Source organism: Clytia hemisphaerica, unplaced genomic scaffold (assembly GCF_902728285.1).
Source record: "Clytia hemisphaerica strain Z4C2 unplaced genomic scaffold, Clytia hemisphaerica genome assembly, whole genome shotgun sequence".
NCBI classification, from domain to species: Eukaryota; Metazoa; Cnidaria; class Hydrozoa; order Leptothecata; family Clytiidae; genus Clytia; species Clytia hemisphaerica.
The window spans coordinates 635,946-657,770 of NW_027103851.1; the positions used below are offsets into that span (position 1 = coordinate 635,946).

At 35.9% G+C, this 21,825-nt stretch overlaps 2 protein-coding genes across 5 annotated transcripts in view; one reads left to right on the forward strand and one right to left on the reverse strand.

Moving 5' to 3' along the window:
- On the forward strand, positions 1–8,728 carry LOC136807688 (nucleolar and coiled-body phosphoprotein 1-like). The gene is made up of 8 exons (XM_067064285.1): positions 1–67; positions 1,305–1,355; positions 1,905–2,078; positions 3,265–5,519; positions 6,167–6,320; positions 6,777–6,874; positions 7,491–7,716; positions 8,306–8,728. The coding sequence occupies exons 2-7, from the start codon at positions 1,307–1,309 to the stop codon at positions 7,710–7,712; spliced, it is 2,952 nt and encodes a 983-aa protein (XP_066920386.1). The 5' UTR covers positions 1–67; positions 1,305–1,306; the 3' UTR covers positions 7,713–7,716; positions 8,306–8,728.
- Positions 202–21,825, reverse strand: part of LOC136807689 (AP-5 complex subunit sigma-1-like) — a 27,918-nt gene continuing 6,294 nt past the window's right edge. Inside the window, exon 8 of one of the 4 annotated variants that reach the window (XM_067064288.1) lies at positions 202–447. Coding sequence is in view for 1 of the 4 variants with exons in the window: in XM_067064287.1 (XP_066920388.1) it covers positions 14,872–17,421 (2,550 nt within the window). In the remaining 3 variants the exon portion in view is untranslated. Of the gene's footprint in view, positions 448–10,046; positions 10,108–14,819; positions 17,448–21,825 lie in introns of those variants that run through there. The other 3 variants (XM_067064289.1, XM_067064287.1, XM_067064290.1) reach the window with 3 other exon arrangements.

Below are 21,825 nucleotides of genomic sequence, written 5' to 3' on the forward strand. Positions count from 1 at the left end.
AGCTTTATCAATAAAAAATATATAATAATAAAAAATTTGAATACATTTCTCGTGGACTAAGTGACAGGTAAGCTAAAATTTACTGTTTCATGGGGATTCAATCGGAGATATACAGTAGAGTTTCCATTTCGTTACCTTGCAATAGTCATAGTAGAGCCTAAAGAATAAAATAATTACTCCAAGAACAACCAAGTTAAAATGACATCTATAGCACAACGTAAAGTATTTGATTCTCTCCTGATGTGGATATGCGATCTAGGAATCAACTATGAGCATGCGTGTCACGTGTGGTTTTCCATTTATAAACCGTTCTTCAATAGAAGTCCGTCAATTTTGAATTTAACGACAGTGCCACCATAAACATCCGACAATGTCAGGGCTACATAGCTTGTTCGTCTCTCCACTTGTACAATTCTCTTCCTTTTCGTTTCCGTCTTTCGAAAGGCCCTGGTGAAAACAAAATAAAACTTTTAGAAATGAAATGATAAATAAAGATAACCCTCTTAGAAAAACTTCAACAACGGTACAGACCCTTTTTACGCCGGCCCTTATTGGCCCACGTAAAATAGGCAGAAAGTTTAAATTTTTAACCTAAAGGCAGCCTTAATTTTTGACCTCTTATACTCTATTTAACAGGATAAGTAATAGAGTGTGAGAAGAAAACTATGATCTTTTAAACTTTATAAATTCCACGAAAAGTTTTACTTTTTAGTGCAATTTTCAACAGTTTACCCACAAACCGAAGCACGACATTTAATGTCAATTCAAGTCAATATTTTTTATTTTGAATCCTATACAGTGTTTCTGGTGTTATGTATTTTTTAGCTTACGGTCGTAAACATGATAAAGGGCGGGCATTAAGTTAGGATCGGCGTAGGGTTGCCACTTATTTACACGTTTTTTTTATTTTCAGAAACACACTTTTGAGAAACATGAGGCTCAGAATGCCTAAAAACTAAGAAACATCTAAGAAACATGCTGAGGCTGAGAATGAGAAAATAACATTTTTAATTCAGTTTTTTTTAAGAACCTTCCAATCAAGGCAAAGTTCCAGAAAAATACTTGCATAACAGTTAGAAACACTTGAGAAAGTCAGAAAATCAATATAGAAGATGGGAAAGCACCGTAGATTAGTCTCTTAGACTGTTGTATTATCGTCATACGTCCTTTAAGCTTGACAAAGTTTAGAAACATATAAAAAACATTTAAGGCTCAGAAGGCCCATTTCTTAAGAAACATTGAGGCTGCTTGGTAAAACTAGTTTCTTAAAAAAAAAACGTGTACTCTGTTATTTTTTTTTCTAGACATGTGGAGGATTTTGGTATTTGTCACACTCGCTGTTCTGTCTTGTCAAGGTAAGAACACATTTTTTCTATGTATAAGAACAATAAGAACACGAGTTGAAATTCAACAGAAACTAAATAAATTAAGGAAAATCTCTGAAACCTCTATGACAGTACGCATTAAAGCCTATTTCATGCTCTTAAATTAGAATTCAACCTTCAAAATGGCCCGTGGAAACCAAAAAGTGTCTGTTGATTAACCGATCACCGGCTGTTATTTGCAGCTCTGCTTTTTAAGACGCAGAAATTCGCAAACTTTGACTGTTGACTCTCTCTTTTTAGCTTTTTCGCCTTTTTTTTGTGATTTGGTTATTGTTCCCAAAACATTTTCAAGAATTCACGAAAATAGTATCAAGGTTCTTTACGAATCTCAATTTTTAAAACGAAAACTGAATTTATTCATTACGTAATGTTTTGTACGGAAGCACGCAAAAAGCGTTTCATTTGTCGCTAGTTTTATGGTTTAAATTCAAAATTAGTGGCAAGCATTAGATTTTAGGAGCTACCGTATAAAATATTACTTTATGAATATGACGAATCAATCTTGTTTATTTACCAAAGCATTTCCACGGCATCACCGGTTACGTCGACAAGCGGAACAAGTCGGAACAACTCGATCATGTAAAAACACATACGACCAGTGTCCACAGTGGAAAGGCGAAGGAATGTGCTCGAGCGATCAGTACAAAGAGTACATGCAAACTGTCTGCCCAGTCACTTGCGAATTCTGCAAAGGTAAGCAGTGAAGATGCCGGAAGGCTTTTCAAATATACCGGGTGACCCACGAAAAAGTTCAGACGTTTCCCGACGTCTTGAGGCCGAACAAATGTCCCAAAGTGCTTGGAGTTTTGATATTTAGAAAGTAGATATCCTAACTTAAAATTTGAGCTATCACTTTTTAAATTTGACCAAATTGTTCTCTACTAATGAGCTTTTAAAGTCAAAATTCACTTTTCGGAAAGTGTAAAAAACACGTAAAAAAGAGGTATTAAATTTATGCAATCAATTAGAAAATCACTTACAAATTGACTTATTTAACGAGTTTTATGACATTAATAATTAATGAAAACACCTTTAAAAGTAATTTTTGTTTAAAACAAGACTAGTTTTTATAAAAATTGGCGCTTTTGTAGATTTTTCAGATTTTTTTCAAAAATTGTATATCAAAAACGTCTAAAAATACCAAATTTGATACCCCTTTTTTACGTGTTTTTTACACTTTCCGAAAAGTGAATTTTGACTTTAAAAGCTCATAAATAGAGAACAAGTTGGTCAAATTTAAATAGTGATAGCTCAAATTTTAAATTAGGATATCTACTTTCTAAATATCAAAACTCTAAGCACTTTGGGACATTTGTTCGGCCTCAAAACGTCGGAAACGTCTGAACTTTTTCGTGGGTCACCCGGCACACCAGTCGGTTCTTGCTTATTCAAACTTTTATTATTTGAGTCTTTTTGTTATCAAGATTAAATCCAAATTTTCAAAAAGCTTTTTGATTTAAAATCCCAAAATATAACATCCGACACCATCTACCTTTGCTGCTCCACATAGTAATACTAAAGGCTTTCAACGAGAAACGAAATGGCATCACCGGCCTTCACTATACAGTACCACTACTACTGAAATCATGCATCACTTAGTTGTTTTGGACGGAAATTTCGCTCAGTGAAAGAAATCCAAGACAGACACTAGACGCTAAGCAAATCCGAATGACAAACACACTGACAAATAACCATTTCATCGCAAGATTGGATTGGACAATGACAAATTACTATACATTAGACATACAGACAAAACAGAGAAAACAAACCGACTACGACTAACCAACAGATCATTTCATTCGACTCCATCGCACCCTCATGTCATAATCGGAACCATTCTAACACGATAATACTGACCGATGCTCTATTTCTTCCACAGAAACATCTGATGCAGCACCTGAGAGTCCGTCTTCAGCAGCAAATAGTGAGCAAGCACCCATAGCTGAAGGAACCGCTCCCAATCCCGCTCCGTATGCCGGCCCACCCCAAACCAGTGGCGAAACGTCGAATATAGACACGTCAAAATCAACAGAAGCGCAACAAGCAGTCCCAGTTGAGAGCAATACGTCGCAAACACCACAAACGGCTGATATCTCAGCAACAGCTAAAGAAGCAGAGAAAGAACACGAAGAGTATCAACAAATGCTCAAGACTTATTACCAAAGCGTCAAAGAGCAACAAGAAGCTTACCGCAAGTCCATAGCAGAACAGTATCCAGAATATGCCAACAGTTTAGAGCCTTCTTCCAGTGCAGTAGACGGTATCGTCGCCGCCGCCCCTCTACCTTCAACCAGCGAGAGCAACGCTTTACCTTCGAGTGAAACAAGCTCCCAGGCTGTATCCTCCAGTACCGAGAGTACTCCTCAGTCTGCTCCAGTAGTAGAATCGAGCACGTCGTCAGCTACTGCTGAAATTCCGAGTTCGTCGTCTACTCCTGAGACTACAAGTACCGATTCAACCTCACAATATGCAGCCGCTGTTTCCGCTTCATCAAACCCTGCTCAAGAAACACCTGCTGTCGAGCAAGCACAGACACAACCAGCTGAAACACAGTCGACAGTTTCCCAATCACAAGAAGCTGCTTCTACACCAGAGACAGCACCAGTCAGCCAGGAGACCCCGACCACCCAGGAGTCAACAACAGTAGCTGCATCAGCGCCCGATACCACTTCTCAAAACCAAGCAGCAGCCTCCCCTGTTAGTCCATCACAACAGGCCCCGGCCCCAGTAGCCCCACAGGAAGGTGCCGCAGCCGCAGTACCTCCTTCTAACTTACCAAGTAACGTTCCCAATGTCATAGCTATTGCAATGGGATCTAAGCTACCCATAGCTGTTTTGTCTGGTGGAGGACACTTAATGGGTCAGCAACATCCTTACAACCCAAAGAACACATCAAGTGCTTTGTATAGCAAAGAAAAACTGAAAACGAAGAAAAAAAAGAATCAAGATGATGAAGAACAAACAGACGAGAAATTAACAAGCGAGTCCAAACACTTAGAACAAGATATGAAGAAAATAAAACAGAAAGTCAAATCGGCAGCACAGAAACTGTCAAAAAATAAGCCATTGAAAGGTGCTGATATGAAACATGAACACGATAAGAAAGTCGGACATGCAAAATCGAAGAAGGAGAAAATGAAGAATAAGAAAGAGAAGAAAGTGAAAGCGTTGTTGAAGATGGATGAAGAGGAGGACGAAGACATGGCTCACGTTTCTTCTTCGAAAAATCTCGATATCGAAGAAGAAAGCCCTATGCAGAAATCAACAACAGCAAATACAGAATCGAAAAGTATTGATGTGGAAGAAGAGAGCCCAATGCAGAAATCAACAACGAATACAGAATCGAAAAGCATCGATATTGAAGATATTATTGAGAGCCCGATGCAGAAAAGTGTAGCAGAGACACCAGTGCAAAAATCCTCTTCTGCAGGGATTGCAACTGGGACTGTGATTGACGATGAAGACGATGTTAATGACAGCGAAGAAGATTTACAGGAGTATGATAGTAAACGTACCAAGATGACAACTCCAAAGATTATAAATGTTGCACCTAAAACTAGTGTGAATACTGGTAAAGACAGTTCTTCGAATACTGAGAAAAAGTTGAACCAGGTGGATTCCGTTTCTAGTAAAACACTGAGTTCGTTAACGGATGGTGAATCTACGATGGCGAAGAAAAGTGAAGGAAGTGGGTCTGGTTCTGGAGCATCAGATTTGATGTCTGAAGCGACCAATGATGGTGGTGGTGAATCAGGTGATAGTAGTAGTGGTTCTGGCGATGCTGGAGAAGGTGGTGCCAATTTAGAAGGCGATATGAAGGAATTAGCTTTTCTTACTGGTTTAAATTTCGAAGATTCTGATGCCGGGGATATAGATAATGACTTAGAAGATGCTGAATTAAGAAATTCTGATTCTAATCCTTCTACTAAAGAAAACAACCATGTCAGAGATGAGATAGAGGAGCCTGAGGACACCTCAATGAAATTGTTGGAGCCTTCGGAAGAAGAAGATGGAGATGAACCAGCCACGGAAGATGCAAGTGAAGAAGAAGCTAAAGAAGAATCTGGCTCCGGATCGGGAACGTCTGATGAAGAATCGGGGTCCGGAAATGATGAAACAACGGCAAAGAAAGATGTGAGTGTATATGATAATTGATTTCATTAATTTAGGTTTTTAGGATATTGCATCAATTAAAATGAAGTGTCTGCTCGAAATTAAGCCTCAGTGCGGTCGCAAAGTACTTAAGGCTCGTTGGTAGTTCTTAAGCCTTAAAGATCATTTTCCAAGCAAAAAGAATAGAATCCTGAAATACCTTATCATGAAGTGGTTAAGGCCGGTCTCCATTTTTGCGCGAAATGGGCAACAGTTTTTTTCTTAACCTTATTTACCTGAAGAAAAGATTAAGCCATAAAAAAGATTCGCGCGAACAAAAAAAAAGTTGAAGGAAGTTTTCATTCGTTACGTCAATTTCGACCAATGGAATTGCTTCCTTTTTCAACCGACCAATGATCTTACAAAAGCGTCAAAAAATTTTCGCTTATGTCGCGCGAAAGTGGAGACCAGCCTTTAGTCATTGAAAATTTTATGTATATTCGCTTTGCAATCCGCCTTGCTTTCATCTTTGCCTGCAGGAAAGTTCGGTGGCGTGAATGAAGGCTAGAGAGGAAATTCGTCCGTCGTCGTGATTTATCTATCGTTACTTAATCTCGCTAATGTCTCAAAGTCAACAATAAGAATGTTTCAAATCAAAGTAAATATTTAACAAAGTACATTTTCCACAGCAAACAGAATCAGAAGAGGATGAGGAATCAGGACAAAGTGAAGAATCGAAAGAAGAAGATGAAGAGCCAGAGAAAGATGCAGCCAAACCTGTACAATCCGCCAAACCTGTACAATCCGCCAAACAAGAAAAACAAGCCAACAAATTCAACAAAGGTACAAAATTATTGGGCTATTCTAAAAAAAAAGTTTTACCCCTCCCCGATGTTGATACTCTGTAGCAGGCAGCGTGTATCTCATGTATAACTAGCGTAGCGTAGATATTGGGTCTTTTACAAAAAACCATTTTGAGGAAGCCTCGATTCCTTCCAACCAAGTGGGTCAAGTTGTCAGTGAAATTTTGTGAAAATAGTCTCTTAAAATTATACAAAAAATCAAAAGGGAGGTCTCTTAAAATCCAAATTTGTCTAAGACAACCACGCAAAAAAAGACGAGTCTTAATTTCAATTAGAATCTAAGCTTGACCGAGACGTCAGAAAAGTCGAGGCTATCCAAAATTTACTTGTTTAGTCAGGGCGTTTTGTTCATCCATTATAGAAAATTTAGAGTAAAGAAAAGTCAGTGTATGAATCACAGGACATAACTTTCCTTCCCACATTCTTCACATTGCAGGTGAAATTAGTGTTTTGTTGAGACAAGGATTCAAATCCGACTTTTCCAACAAGGATTCTGCACCATACCGTATGTTGTCCGGTAATGTCGTTCACGATGTAAGTTTTAATATTTATTTTCTTCGGACAGAAAAACAGATAGACTAACTTGAATTCTATCAATCTTCAGGAAAAATCCAAGCAACATACCTTATCGGCCAAAATTTAGTCGGCCTTAATTATTAGTTGGCCCTAATTTTAGTCACCTCGTCAAAATTTAGTCACTAAGGGCCGACTAATAATTAAGACCGACTAAAAATTTGGGTCATTACTAAATTTACAAGCGGATAGAAAATAGGAGAAAGCTTGAAATACTGGAAAATAAAGAAAGCTTAATCATAAACTTTTAATTTGGCCCAAATTTTAGTCGGTCCAAATTTTTAATCGGCCATAATTTTATTCACCAAGCCAAAATCTAGTCACTTAGGGCCGACTAAGTTTTGGCCGATAAGGTAATGATATATGTAGTACGCCCAGCCTCATATTGATAATGGCTCCCTTTTAAACATACTGAATTTTCGCGAATTTTCGCGCATATGTGAAATATTAACTTTGCAAAAATCAACTTTCTGGCACTAAATTTATCGTCAATCAGAACTCAAAATTGTACGTAACTTAGTACGCGTATAAATAATCTCCACAACATTCAATACGAATCTAAATCTTTATTTTCCAGTTTGAAAAAGCCTTGAATGTCGAGGTTAGCGACGTTTCATTCAGTGAGGGTAGTATCGATGGCAACCCAAAACAAACTGGAAAAACAAAGATGTCATTCACAGTGTCGGGAAGTGATCAAAAAGTGTTGAAGAAACTCACCAAACTTGTGAATACAGATCAAAGTATCAACGGATTGAGTGTGTACTCTGGATCTTTGGAATACGATGATGAGCGCAAATAAAGAGGTCAGTGAAAAAAAAAAGAATTCTATTTCTTGGTCAATTAATGGTTTTAAATATTGAGCTGTTCCAAACCCGAGGGTAATGCACCTAAACGTCACAGTTGTTGAAAGGTTGGGTTGTTCCATTTTATATCCATACAGGGCACGAACCTTTTCAAGCTTAGGAAAATTCTTGAAAATAACCCTGGAAAATGGGAGAAATTTGCAAAAGAAAACTCTTGGAAAAAATTCACCCCAAAGTATGGATATTAAATGGAATGGCTCATTGCAGCCTTTCACAGTGAATAATGAATTTTTGAACTTTCAAAACGAATCCCCCTTTACGGTTAGAGATTTTCAAAATTCTGTCAGGATACCTAAAACCCTCTTAACGCAAGTTGGTCTAATGTCGACATCCCTCTTCTAATTTCGACATCCTTCTTTAGAGATAGGAATAATAGGAAGGTCGGAATCACTGATGGACTGGGATGGAGAGGGATGTCGACATTAGACCAACTTACGGTACCTAATGTAAAAATATGTTGAAGGAACAGCTTTGATGGATCTACAGTTTATAGAATTGCTAGAATTCAAATCTCATTTTTATATTTCAGATCAATGGATCAATCTTTGCTTAAAAGTTGAAAGTATAATGAAATGAGGGAGGTTTTCTATATTTTTTGTTTTTCTAAAAAGTGAACATTTTGTATCAATTTTGCATTTTTGGTTCAGCCCAGGCTTTGCTACTTTTGATGTTTTCAGGGCAAATTTAAAATGTAAATTTTTCGCGGAACGCTGACTCGTGAAAATTAATCCGGTTAAAAGTACCATAAGAAAATTTTATTATTTTGAAGAAATTTTAATCAAATATATTTTCTTAGTTTCCAAAATGATATGTTTATTTATGTTTGTTTCGTCTTTTTTCGTTAAAAAAGTAATATTATAATATTTTTTGTTTGAGCCTAGATAGATATTTAATACATATTTTAAAAAACTTGTAAATACAGAATGAAATATGATTTATAAGAAATATGATGAAAAAAAAATCACAAAAAAAATTTAAAAAGTTCAAGGATATCCAGCCCCTTGCTTTGTGAAGCAATGGGCTGTTCCATTAAAAAACCATACAGGGGGTGGGTGGTTGATGAGCCTTTTCAAGTCAAAAAAATTATTGAAAATGTGTGGATACCCCCTGATAAATGGGAAAATTTGCAAAAAAACTTAGAAAAATCCTTTTGATACCATAAAGTGAGGGAGGACGACCTAAAATCAGTCTTTTACCCCCTGGAAATTTTAGAATAACATTTAACCCCTCTTAGAAAAATGAAAAAACACCCCCTGGAAATATTTCTCGGAATACCCTCAGGAAATGTTCGTCCCCCCCCCCCCTGTATGAATATTAAATGCACGGTCCAATAAGTTAAAGACATGGTTTACCAAGCTTTACCAAGCAAGTTATACTTGGTATATCCGGACAAAACCTCAAGACCTAGATCTTCTATTTTAGAAAAAAATAGACCTCCCTTACGGAACTTCCACGCGTTTTAAATGCATCGAATTTTTCATTGAAATTTGAGTTTAATTGCAATTTAAATGTAGTGAAACCTGGACCTGGACAAAAATGTTAAACGAATTTAAATCGCATTGCTAGAGTAAAAACTTTTTAAATAAAATGCATAATGGAATAGCATACAGTATGCACTTTAATTGCATTGAAATAACATTTGAAAAAATAGGATATGTAATTCATTAGGATTTCATTTCAAATGCATTTACTTTTTTGAACAATTTTATAATGTGTTGATACTTCACAATTACAAATACATTTTTAACATGAAAAAGAGAATTGTGGAAAATTATAAATACATTTTTAATGAACGGCGGCAAAATTAAAATGCACTTTAAATAGCGGACAAAATTTCAAATGAATTGAAAATCAAAATTTAAAATGCTTTTTCAATATCCGAAATATTTCTTATAGGAAAGATTTTTCATAAGAATTGAGAATTTGTAATGCATTATTTTTCTTTTCTTTGTAAGAATACCACTACCAGTATTCGGGTCCTGATAGGGATTTTATCGGGGCATTTTCTGATTATTTTCCGAGGTTTATCAATGCTTTTTAAGGGGTATACATTGTTGAGCTGTATTCGATGGGTTATTGGCTAATATTCACTCAGATTAACTGCGTTTTGAGATACAGGATACAAGTCTAATCGTTTGAGTTGCAAATGGAATTTTTTATTTAGTAGAATAAACAGAAGTCAAAGTTGAAATTTACAAAGAAAACTCTAATAAAATATTAAAAATTAAAGAACTGAAAAAAAAGATGGCGTCTTCGTTTTTTGTTTGGTATCGTGATTTTAATCATCCTTCAATTGTGTGTCAGTATTCCGTCGGTATATTATGGTTTTACCTGAAAGTTAGAAAGAAAATAAATATTAATAGATAAATTTTGGAAATAACATTGGATTTGTTAAATTTAAGCCAAGAAGAGACTCTTCCTTAACATCATTTCTAAACATAGTTCATGGCCTGACGGACATGTGACTGACACAACTGACAACTTGGCTTGTTACAATAAAACTTTTAAACATCAATTTTCTCAAATCTTTTGTGTTCTAATTGCTCGTAATTTTATCAAACTAAACCGTCAATACACAAAACAATTTAGCTAACTAATTTGCTACAATTATCAATGGAGCAATTTACCCAAATTATTCGAAAAAAATAAATGTATTTTAAACGTATCTAAGAATTTTGAACGTAAAAAAATTGTCACAAATTTTTACAATTTTGATTAAGTTTTTTCTGCATTGAAGAATAAATCAAACATCAAAAACGATATTTTCTTTGTGACAAAAACAAAATTTCTGTCCTTATTATTGTGAACTAACTCAACTTACAAATCCATGGAAATACTGTGCTAGTCTCGTTTTTACAAGTAAGACAGAAAATTAGACCCTAGATTTTCATTTTTTTTGTCAAACAAAATACTTATGATTAGAATCAGAAAAAAAGTTGCGCCATTATTGTGAAATACTATGATATGTGATAATAATAACATCAAAAACTTTTGTTCATAATTTGCGGAAGAATTCATCCTACTTCAGGATCATGCGCAACTTGCACTTAAAGCTAACTTATTCTGTTATCTTGCGCGTAGAGCTTCTAAAATAGCTGCTACGCGCTCGTTTTTCCAAGTTTTTTCGAATATTCAAAGTATTTGTTGTTAGACAAATATTCACTTTTTGTCTGAAAAAACTTATCGAAAGTTTATCTGGTTCAGAGAAAAAAAGTTTCGTAATTAATCGTGAGGGCGGCTAGGTCACTAAAATTTCAAAATTTTAAATGATTTCCCGACCCGCCCTGCATTGTGCACAAAAAGCTGTATTTGATTTTTTTAAAACTCGTGCACTGGTCGTGCTCTCAAAAAGACAGAACTCCTGAAAAGTACTTGTCTATTTTCTGACATCATTTACTTTTGAAACCTAGCATAATGAACTGTAATTTTTAACTCATGAAAAATAGCATATTCAATGACACATAACATTATATATTATTTTCAGATCCATTTCCTGACACCCCTGTCTCAGTGACCCTGTTAAAGTTATTTAGCCAGTGAAGATAAAATGAGCTATGCCAATGGGAGTGGAAAACCGCTTGTTTTTAAATGAGTGGGGATTTCAAATTCTAATGTTTACAGCTCAAAAATCCAGTGAGGATGGCCTCAGTGTCTCAGTGTTTTTTTCCGAGCGGCAATGAGAGCTCTTGTAGCTTTTCAATGGGGATGAAATTTCAGGGTATTTTTTATCACCGGGACCATTTTTTGGCGGCTTTTTCCAGTGAGGAGGGGTCCCACCGAGTCTGTTTCTAGGGACTGTTTCCTCTAGCTTGTGAACAGCTGCGAGAGAGTTAATCAAGGAGGAGATTTAACAAAACATGATAAACATGGATTAAAGATTTAAAATTGATGGCGAAATACTGTACTGTCATCAGCGTGCCTTATTTTTGACGATTACGATCTTCATTGTAAGGTTGCGATTTCGCGATAGCCGCATTCTTTTGTGGTAAATATGATTTTAAGAAATAGAATGTTACACTGAAAGAAAGAACATGGGATTTCAATTAAGTTTAAAGAATTTTGGTAACACTTTATTTGAAAGCTTGCGAAAAATCTCCATTCTGCAATGAATTCAAATAGGTGAAAATGGAAATTTTTGGTAATCCCTGTACCATTAATCATTCTATCTCTTTTCTGAATACCGAATAGACTGGTTTTACTTAAAATATATTAGGTTGCATTTAGTCTCGTGACTATTTACTCTGGTATTAATCTTTACTAATTTATCTTTTTACTTATTTTTTGATTTTAAAAAATTAGAAAAAAATGAATTTCAGCAAAAAAAATTAAAACAGCATGCAGGGCCGTAGCAACTGGGGGGGGGGGCAAGGGGGGGCTATGCCCCCCCAATAATTTTTTCAAAAATGGTTATTTTGTAAAATGCAAAGTTTTTTTTTTAAATTTGTCATAGTTGTCTTTATGTGCATGTTTTGAGTGTATTTTTAAGCAATCTAGAGCTCAAATTTTCAAAATTTCCCCCTCGGGCCAAACCATGGTTGGCCCTTGCGGTGTCACTAAACTTCAGCCCCCCGATATGAAAATGCTTCCTACGGCACTGGCATGGAATGAAAAGTGCATTTTATTTGTAAAACTATTTGAACTGCATTTTATTTTATCAAATTCGTGACCATATCGAAAAATTTAGTTTCAATACGTTTAAATATCGAATGGAAAGTGCATTTTATTTGTAAAACTATTTGAACTGCATTTTACTTTATCGAATTCATGACCATATCGAAAAATTTAGTTTCAATGCGTTTAAAAAATCGAATGGAAAGTGCATTTTATTTTTAAAAATATTTGAACTGCATTTTGTTTGTCAATTCATCAGCATATCGAAAAATTTAGTTTCAATGCGTTTAAAAAATGGAATAAAAAATGCATTTTATTTGTGAGAGCATCTGAATTGCATTTTATTTTAGTGAATCCGTGGTTCACATTAAAAATATAATTTTACTACGTTTAAAAAAGTTAATGGAAAATGAATTTAATTGAAACAACATTTGAATTGTATTTTCTTTGCTCAAGTTCAACGTAATCTTTTACTATACATTTATATGTAATTTAAAGTCTAGAATTTAAATACATTTTGATACCCAATGAATTAGAAATTCATCAAAGTTTTGAACCTAGAATTTTATTCTATTTTAATGCATTCTATATTCGTTTTCAATGGAATACGAGCATTTAGTTTCCGTAAGGGTTATGCTCTGGTTAAATAGACACTTTAAAATAAATCATAATAGTTAATACACCGTTTAACAGTCTCGCCTTTAGATATTTGAACATGATATTAATGACAATTTTATGTATCTCTCCTGAAAATTTCACAAAAATTCATCTAGAGGAAAAGAAGTTATGATTAAAAGGAGTTCTTTACATACCATTTCTCTGCTGGGTTTTCTTATGAGAACTGGATGTTTACCTACCATTTTTTACGGGGGAGAGTGAAGTTTCCCGTTTTTGCCAAAATCAAAACAATGGAAAATTGTTCATACGCGTACACAGTCGAAACTGTTAAACGGTTTATTACACATTTTTGTTATTTATAAGAACCAATTATATAAGAACACGAGGTTAAGATGGGACGAGATGGGACGAGATGGAGTTTTACAAGTTCTTATTTGATTTGGTTGGTCGTTAACCAGTAATAAAACAATTTTGTTACTTTTTCTAAAGAACGTGTCATTTTTATTACTTCAAATGACCAATTATTAAAGCAGAGGAATGTAAAGAGATGGAAAAACAGCTTTTCTGATTACTCAAAGTTAAACGATCACTTCTATTGAAAATTCTATTGTAAAAACGTTGATTAGGTCATTAAATGAAAGTCCAGAAAAGACGGCGCGCCATACAAATCGGACGGTTTCTACATGATTTGACGATAAAAATGAAAATTTGTTTTTCCTTTTTTGCCGATTACTAGCTCAATTTTTAAGAATAAGGAGCAATACTTTTACCAATATATAGCAAAAGAAATTCTTAACGCAATGATATTAAATTGGTTCTTGTAAAACTGTCAGAAGTCGAGTAAAATCAAGATGAAGTTATAATTTTCTCGAGCTCTAGCTTTCCATATTATGGTGCGGTCATGATGCGGTTATATCAGTAGAGTCGCTAGGAAATTCTGAGCAAGAAGATATAGGTACCTTTTCGTATAGGAGAGGTGTACCCAAAATATAAGCCCTAAAAGTTTGCGCATAATCAGGCTTGAAACAAAAGAATTTTGTCACAACACGCTGATTATGCAGATTTTTTATAGCGACAACAAAAGAAACCTATTTACTCGACATAAACTCCCTTAAGGGCAAGAGACCTGGTATATGACGAGCCGTTTTTCCATTGTTTTCAAGAAGTTGTTTTTCCATCTCTTTACATTCCTCTGATTAAAGTAACTTATAAAAACTCCATCTCATCTGGCTTAGATGGCCAAAATATTAAGAACAAGTTAAGATCATTTTAAGGCTTTGCGGACTCAAAAACAACGTATTGAAAGGGTGAAAATACGATCATATCAAGAACATTTTTAGGCTTGAAGGTTTTGTTTTTACATAAGTGTTCCCGTTTCATATCAGACACATGTTTCATATCAGGACAGTGTCCCTATTGTTATATTATGCTAATATAAGCAAAAAAAATGTTTTTCTTTTCCTCTTTCTGCCAATCTTGCTCCACATCCGTATCAATTCAATATCAAAAGATTGTAAATTAAAATTGATGAGTAAGCAAACGATATCACTCTTGCCTAAAAGCAAAACCTTTAAAACATCTGAAGGCTTTAACATTTTTGGATGTTCTTTCAAAAAACTTGTGTAGTGTAATGAGGCAAACATATGGTCAAATCGAAATTAAAGTGTCTTATTTTGATTTCAATTCGTTAAAACAAAATTTTAACGGAAGCACTCGGAAAAAGCCGGATTTTGACTTCCGTGTTTCTATTTTTAGTAACAGAGAGGGGTCATATCCCGGATTTTTTCGGGTGTTTCCGCTAGAAAAATGACTTATGCATATCAAGAATACGAATAAACTGCGTCTTCTTTCGATAACAATACTCTCTTAGTATCGCTTCTTTCTGCAGTTTACACAGTTGAATTTCTTACGAAAAATCGTCTTGAAGTCATGTTTGCAAAACGCGTAAATGTACGGCATTAATAGCGAGTTTAGTAGAAACGAAAAATCGGAGATCAAATTCAAAGTCGGTGTAACCAAGTCTCTGTTTCCAGTCGCGTCCGCAAAATTAATGAAAATGAGTGGTACCCAACATAAAGCGTTTATTAGTACGATGACGGCAATGACACGTGTGTGCTTAATTTCGTGTAAGAATTCTTTAGCCTGTGATATGACACTGTTGCGCGATTTCGTGAATCTCGAGACTACAGACGATGCAATAGACGGGCGACGGCGAGTAGATAAGGCGTCGTCCGTATCGTCATAGAGTAACGGCGACATTTTGGTCGGCGTACGGTCACCACCATCGAAGGTGTTTGTTTGCGAGGTGCTTGAATTACTACGTTCTAATGAACGAAGCCGGAATATGGCACGTCTCACGCTAGCTGGAATGGGTTTCTTACGCACACGATCCGAATCGACCGGGCTACTCGTATTTGAGGTTTTCTCTTCCGTAAGGGTCGGCATATCCGAAGGAGAAGCACAACGGATAGGCGTCACCCTCCCGCTTTCAAAACTAGTCGTGTTGGAAGATGATGCAGCTTTTTGGCTACATTCACCAGGCGAAAAAGACGAGTTTTTTAAAATGGAGGCGGGCGAGGGTGTTGTGGGCGACACACAACTGTTTGGTGACGTCATACCAACATCGCTTTCAAAACTGATTTCTTTGATCTTGCGACGTGGGGTGAAATCGGGCGTTGAGGTTGGTGTACAATTACCAGGTGTCGAAGCAAGGGAAGACTGTTCTGAGGGCGTGTCCATGTCATCATGGTTTTGCTGTACAGGCGGTTCAAACTGGGATAGCGTTTTTGTACGCTTGAATATCTTCTTAGTTGTTTTGCGGTTTAAGTTGACGGGCGGTGTTAACGGATTAGGCCAGGATTTCCCACTCTTCATGCCCACCGTATCCATATACACTTGGCGTTTCTTGAATATCTTTTCAACCAGCGGATTAGCAGGCATGGAGTATGATTTCAAGAACTTATTGCGTGAACTTTTTGGTTCGTAGGCTACGGTACGCCATTGCCGTGGTGCATTTTTGAGACGTCGCGGATCATCTCGAGATTCTGTTTTCTTGATAATACCACGGATTTGTTTCTTGTAGAAAGATGAACTCTTCCGTCGTAGTAAACTGCGCGACTCAGTACTAGCGAAGGAGACTCGCGACCTCCTGAGCCGAGTTTCAGGGCTAAGTTCAGGAGAACATGATGAGGCACTATTGCTACTTTCGTTTTTTTGTCGAGCAGCAGATGACAAGACGTCTTTAAAAGTTTTATCACGTCTCATTTCGATTTGTTTCAGCTCGAACACAAGATTGTGAAAATCCAGGGAGGGTAGTGAACCACCGCGTTTATTTGTCCTACACTTTTCAATCAAGTGTGGTGCTCTACGAAACTCGCCACCAGCTATTGGTGGACAACCTGTCATCCCGGAATAAACCGGAGCTGAAGATTTCCTTTTTCTCTTGGAACCGGTAGCCAATCTTTTCATAGTTCGTGGCTGCCAATCGACCGATAATTTACGCGGTGAGTTTACAACCTTTGTTGCATTAGACACTTTAGCTCGTCGTCTTGACACCGGCATGGTGGTATTGGATTCAGTCATATTAGAGTTCTCATTTGACACCAAGACTCCGTTCAAGGTAATTGAGCAACGTCTTTCATCAGCACTGCTATCACCTGCACCACTACCAAACATCGAATCACTTTCTTCTCCAATCGGAGTATCGAACACCAAACCGTCTCTTTCACCAAGCTGCTCACTTTCCTCATTGTCAGACATAAAACCAGGGCTGATCGCTGGTGGGAATCGATCATTTAGGAGTGCTTTTCTTCTGGGAAAACAAAAACATTGCCGTGAGATTGAATCTCGCCTTTGATGAAACTCATGGATTTGTTGAGACAGCCTAGTGGAAGCCAGGCTTAAACGTTGTTTCCGATCGAATGCAATATGAATCAAACTGGTGCGCCATACTTTGTAATAGATGACGAAAAATATGACAAAAATAAGGCTTAGTACACACGATAGAAAGCCTTGATACACTTTGAATAAAATGTAAAGGGATGCATGATCAGCTACCATGAAAGGAAATATGGTCGGGATGGTGGATAAAAACAAAGGTATTAGCCATACTATGATTAAAGCTCTATTCACACGATAATTGGTAACCAAGGAGTTATATTCTAAGGACCGGAAAACAGCTACATATCTTTCATAAGTCAGAGCGGCGATATTGAACAGCATTGAAAAGCCAAGGAAAGATGCCAAAAAGCTACTGATTGGCATGACTTGGATAGCATCCGCCAAAACGTCATCCAACACCACAAAGAAGGGAACGAATAAAACACCGATTAACATCCCGGAAATGGCGGTTGAAATTACAAGCTTATTGGTTAAAGTTCGAAGTATTTTGACTTTGTAATAAGCGTAACACACCATTGCGTTGCCAATGAAGATGAGTGTCCCTAATACAAAGAAAACGAATATAAATGAAACACTCGATTTATTGAATGCTAAAATAGGTGCCATATTGTTGTTGTTGTCATTCGGATGGTTGCTATTGGTGACAAATATGTTCGTCCTGGTAGTAACAGTAGTTGTTATGAATAAAGATGGTAGAGCAGTTGTTGTGTTGGTATGATTGTGAAAGGTGCTAGAGTTGGACATTTTTGCGAGGACGGTAGTGTTGGGTACAGCTTTGTTTGAATTCGATATTTTATATCTTTCTAGTGAATGGGAAAACAACAATTTATAATACCTTAAGGAAACTTACTTTGGTGGGAGCTAATTTTGGCGGATTTGGCGGATTTGGCGAATTTAGACGAAGTTCGCCAAAATTAGTTCCCACCAAAATTAAATATTTTTCTCACTCACCAACTTCCCGCCAAAATTAAATGCTTTGTTTCCTTGCCTAAATAACCCCTGAAATTGCTCAAAATAAGGCAAAATAGAACAGATTTACGCTGTCATTCGCCAAAATTAGTGCCCGCCAAAATTAGTTCCCTTAAGGTATGATTACTACGACCTAGAGATGACAACACGGAAAAAACCTTTACCATCTAGGGGCACTTAAGTCGGTGTCAGTAAAAAGGAAACTTTCCCCAGAAATTTGCCCGCTTCCCGGAAATTTACCTCCCCCCATATTTTAAAAACGCTAAAAGCTCTGAAGAATTTTCAACAATCGGGAGGTTTGAATCTGGCTTGGATTTTACGGGTTTTCTTAAAATTTTGCTTGGGATCTAAGCATTCTTAAAGCATTTTTAGCCTTGTCAAACCCTTGACCTAAGCATCTCCGAAATTGTTTTCGCATTTTAAAAGCTTATAAAAAAATATGTAAGACAATAGATTATAGGCAATAATCGAGCGCTGAGGTGTTCCAGTTTTTTTTAATTTGAAACATTTTATGCAATGACCTCCGACATTTGACGTCATTCCACTGTGCGAAACTTTTTGCTGAAACTATTATGCAATTGCAGCGTCTTACTTATGCTTTTTGAGAATCACCTATTCTTATATTCTTACTGTAGTCGAGAAAAAAACTTGATAATGTAGCCCATTTTTCTTGCTAATTCACAAAAAAAGATTAACGTGTAAATTTTTAGCACCCTGCTTGAAAAAAAATTCAGAAATTTGTTTCTTCATACCTTAAGGGAAGAAATTTTCGCGAGAAGAAATTTTCGCGGAATTTAATTTCGCGAATCAGAATTTCAAAATGGCAAATTTCGCGGAATTTAATTTCGCGAATGAGCCGATTTCAAAAGTTTTATGGAATTTAATTTCGCGGCTGAGGGAATTATTTGTCTACGAAAAGCCCTATTTTGCCCTAAAAAGACCAATTTTAGGGGTGATTTTTTTAATTGTGAGAATATTAAATTAAATTCCGCGAAAATTTCTTCCGCGAAAATTTCTTCTCGCGAAAATTTCTTCCCTTAAGGTAGTTTTGATTTACAGTTTATTTTTTATTAGAACACCTAAAATTTGGCTGAGACTGGATGTGCTTATTCTTTTTAGCAATTTTCAGCCTGAAATGTTCTTAGATGCGTTCTTAAATTTTCAGACCACTCTAAATCGACAATATCATGCAAAATAAAGAGAACTTAAAATTGGTAAAATTTGGACAATATTTGAGTCTCGATTTAGAAAGACCGTTCCTAAGTTTGTTTAAAACTGCTTGAAAAGAGGAAAAAATTGTAGTTTCTTGTCATTTTTTTCCAAACTGAGGCTGGGCATGTTCTTACGATGTTCTTAATTTTTCGACAAATTTCAGCCTCAATGTTCTTATAAGACTGGGTTCTAATAAAAGAAAAAACGTGTATTTTTAGCGTGTGTTTGAAACCTGGGTTACCTTAACGGGTGTGTCCCGTTTTTGTGTGGGCACGTTTTTGTATCTTAAATTCTTGCTAAAAGTTGTAATTATAAAATTTAAATCATATTCCCTAAGGAATATAGATAAGTAAGATTCCGATTTTTGTATCTCGATAGTCTCATCTCATTTTAAGTACTGAATTTTTGTCTTCTTTCCTCGATTTTATGATCCATAAATTTTCGAACTTTCAGAAATCTGACGGCGGCCACCTGCCATGCCTCGGAAACGATAAATAAACAAAACTTATGGAGTATAGAGGAGGCAAAATTTTTTAAATTGCGATTCTTTCTAGAACTTGAGCTAACTATCCAATACTGACCCATTTTTAGGAAAAGCCGTCAAGTTTTTTTCAAAAATCAGACTTCGTCACATTCTAGATATTGCACGAAATTTTCAAGAGTTTAAACTCCAAATTATCAATAGAAATCCTGTTTTACTGGCAATAACCGGCTGCTCCGACGATTTTTGGAATGTCTTGCTACATAAAGTGGCCATCTTGAGAAAATCCTAATAAACGACTCTCTCAGAAAATTTCTACTCTTACTGGTAGGAGAAGATTTTCTATAGAATTGACCTTAAAACTTTTAAAGCCATGCAGCTTTTTGTTAAAAATCAAAAGAACTAGAGACTTATACACCCCTGTCTCACAGCCCCGGTGGAACATTTTCTTACCATGGGGAATGAAAATTTCCTATTAAAATCCCAATGGGGATAGAAATTCTATTGTTCTCAGCACAAAAAAATCAGTGGGATGGTTTTGGAATGCAATCTTTAAACATTTAATTTCAAATCGGGGTAAAGTCAAAGTCAATTTCCCAATGGGACTGAAACTTTAGGGTATTTTTCACACCGGACGAAAACAAAAAAATGTAGTGTTTCCGGAAACCGGCTGGGTGAAAAAATAATAATTTTCTGACCCGGCCGCAGACTTCGTTAGTAGTTGATACATTAGTATTCAGGACTTTCTTCATTCATCTTTAAAGTTCTATTTCAATGATCTTAAGTTATCAAAAATAGCAAAAATAATTTTCCGGCCGGCTGCATGAGAGCTTTTTTCCTTCACCTGCATTTCGGAAACACTGCATTTTTTTATCTTTTGCCCCCATGACAAAATTTTAATCAAATTTTGAGTCCAACCGGGTCTGTAACACTAGGGTGTCCTAATGAACTAATCCCAAGAAAAGCTGTTAAATATGAACGGACGGACGGACGGACGGAAAGCATCGAATAATTTATAAGACAAAAAACAACAACTAGTCTGGAATAGCATGCATGAACCAAGACCTTCCAGGCTCCTTCTTCCAGCAGACTCTTAACCATTGCAAAAAGAAAACAGCGAGATACAAAAACAGTTGTGCAAAATAATAAAAAAAACGAAACATTTGAAAAATATAATTCGCTTTGGGCCCATTTTTTTAATTCTAACCTTTTTAATATTGCAATATCGTCCTTAATAAAGGGCCATTTTATTTTCATTATTTTTGTAGCCATTTTTATTGTACATTTGACGTACTATTTATCTCACATCTTTTGTTCTCGGTTTTTTGTGATAAAAAATAAGGGCTAAAAACTAATGTCCCTAAAAAAATAAAACAAAAAGAAAATTTTCAAAACAAAAAAACAAAAAAACAAGTTCACACCTCGTTATTCGACACGGCCGCAAAAAGAGGGATTTCCAAAAAATGGTTCCTAAAATACATAATAATAATAAGAGTATCCAAAATATTTGAAACCATCGGATGTTCTTAACTTTTTTTAAGTTCAAGCAAAAAAATATGTTTTTAACATGATCTTATTTAAATCATTTTTTGAGTATTTTTGTCCATTTTTCTAAGAAAATGTTTTAGAGTCCGCAAAGCCTCAATATGTTCTTATTAGTTTGGCTGTGGAAGCCTTATGTTCTTATATAGTTTGTACTTATAAAAAAGTGTAGAGTGTAGAGGCCCTTTCTTTATTTCAGGAACCGCTTTTTAAGTTTTTTAGTGTGTTTGAAATTAAAAAAGAAAGTATACCGCCCACATTAAAAATGTAAAGGTTTTAGTTTTACATAAAATGTGATCCCGTTTCATATCAGACACATAAAAATACATTTCACAAATACACGTGCCCACTAACCTACTACTGTACTATTCTTGGTATATTGTGCGGCTCCCTGGAATAGCTTTGAGATTGGTGTTTATACCCGGGGGGGGGCACTCGATTCAAAAACGACCGCATACGTGCGACCCAAAATTAGGCCTTTGAAATCGGACCCTTACAGTGCAGAGAAAATTTTGTAAATTTTGAGTAAATTTGAGCAAAAAATCGACCCTTACGGTGCATTTTCTTGAAATTTTTTGACTATTTTCAGGAAAAATATGGTCAGATTTTCGAAATTTTACAGCCTTAGAGTGTAATTTTTCACATTTTTTATAATTTCGACCCTTATAATGCACTTTGGGACGCTTGGAAAATATACCCTTAAGGGCCACACGCAT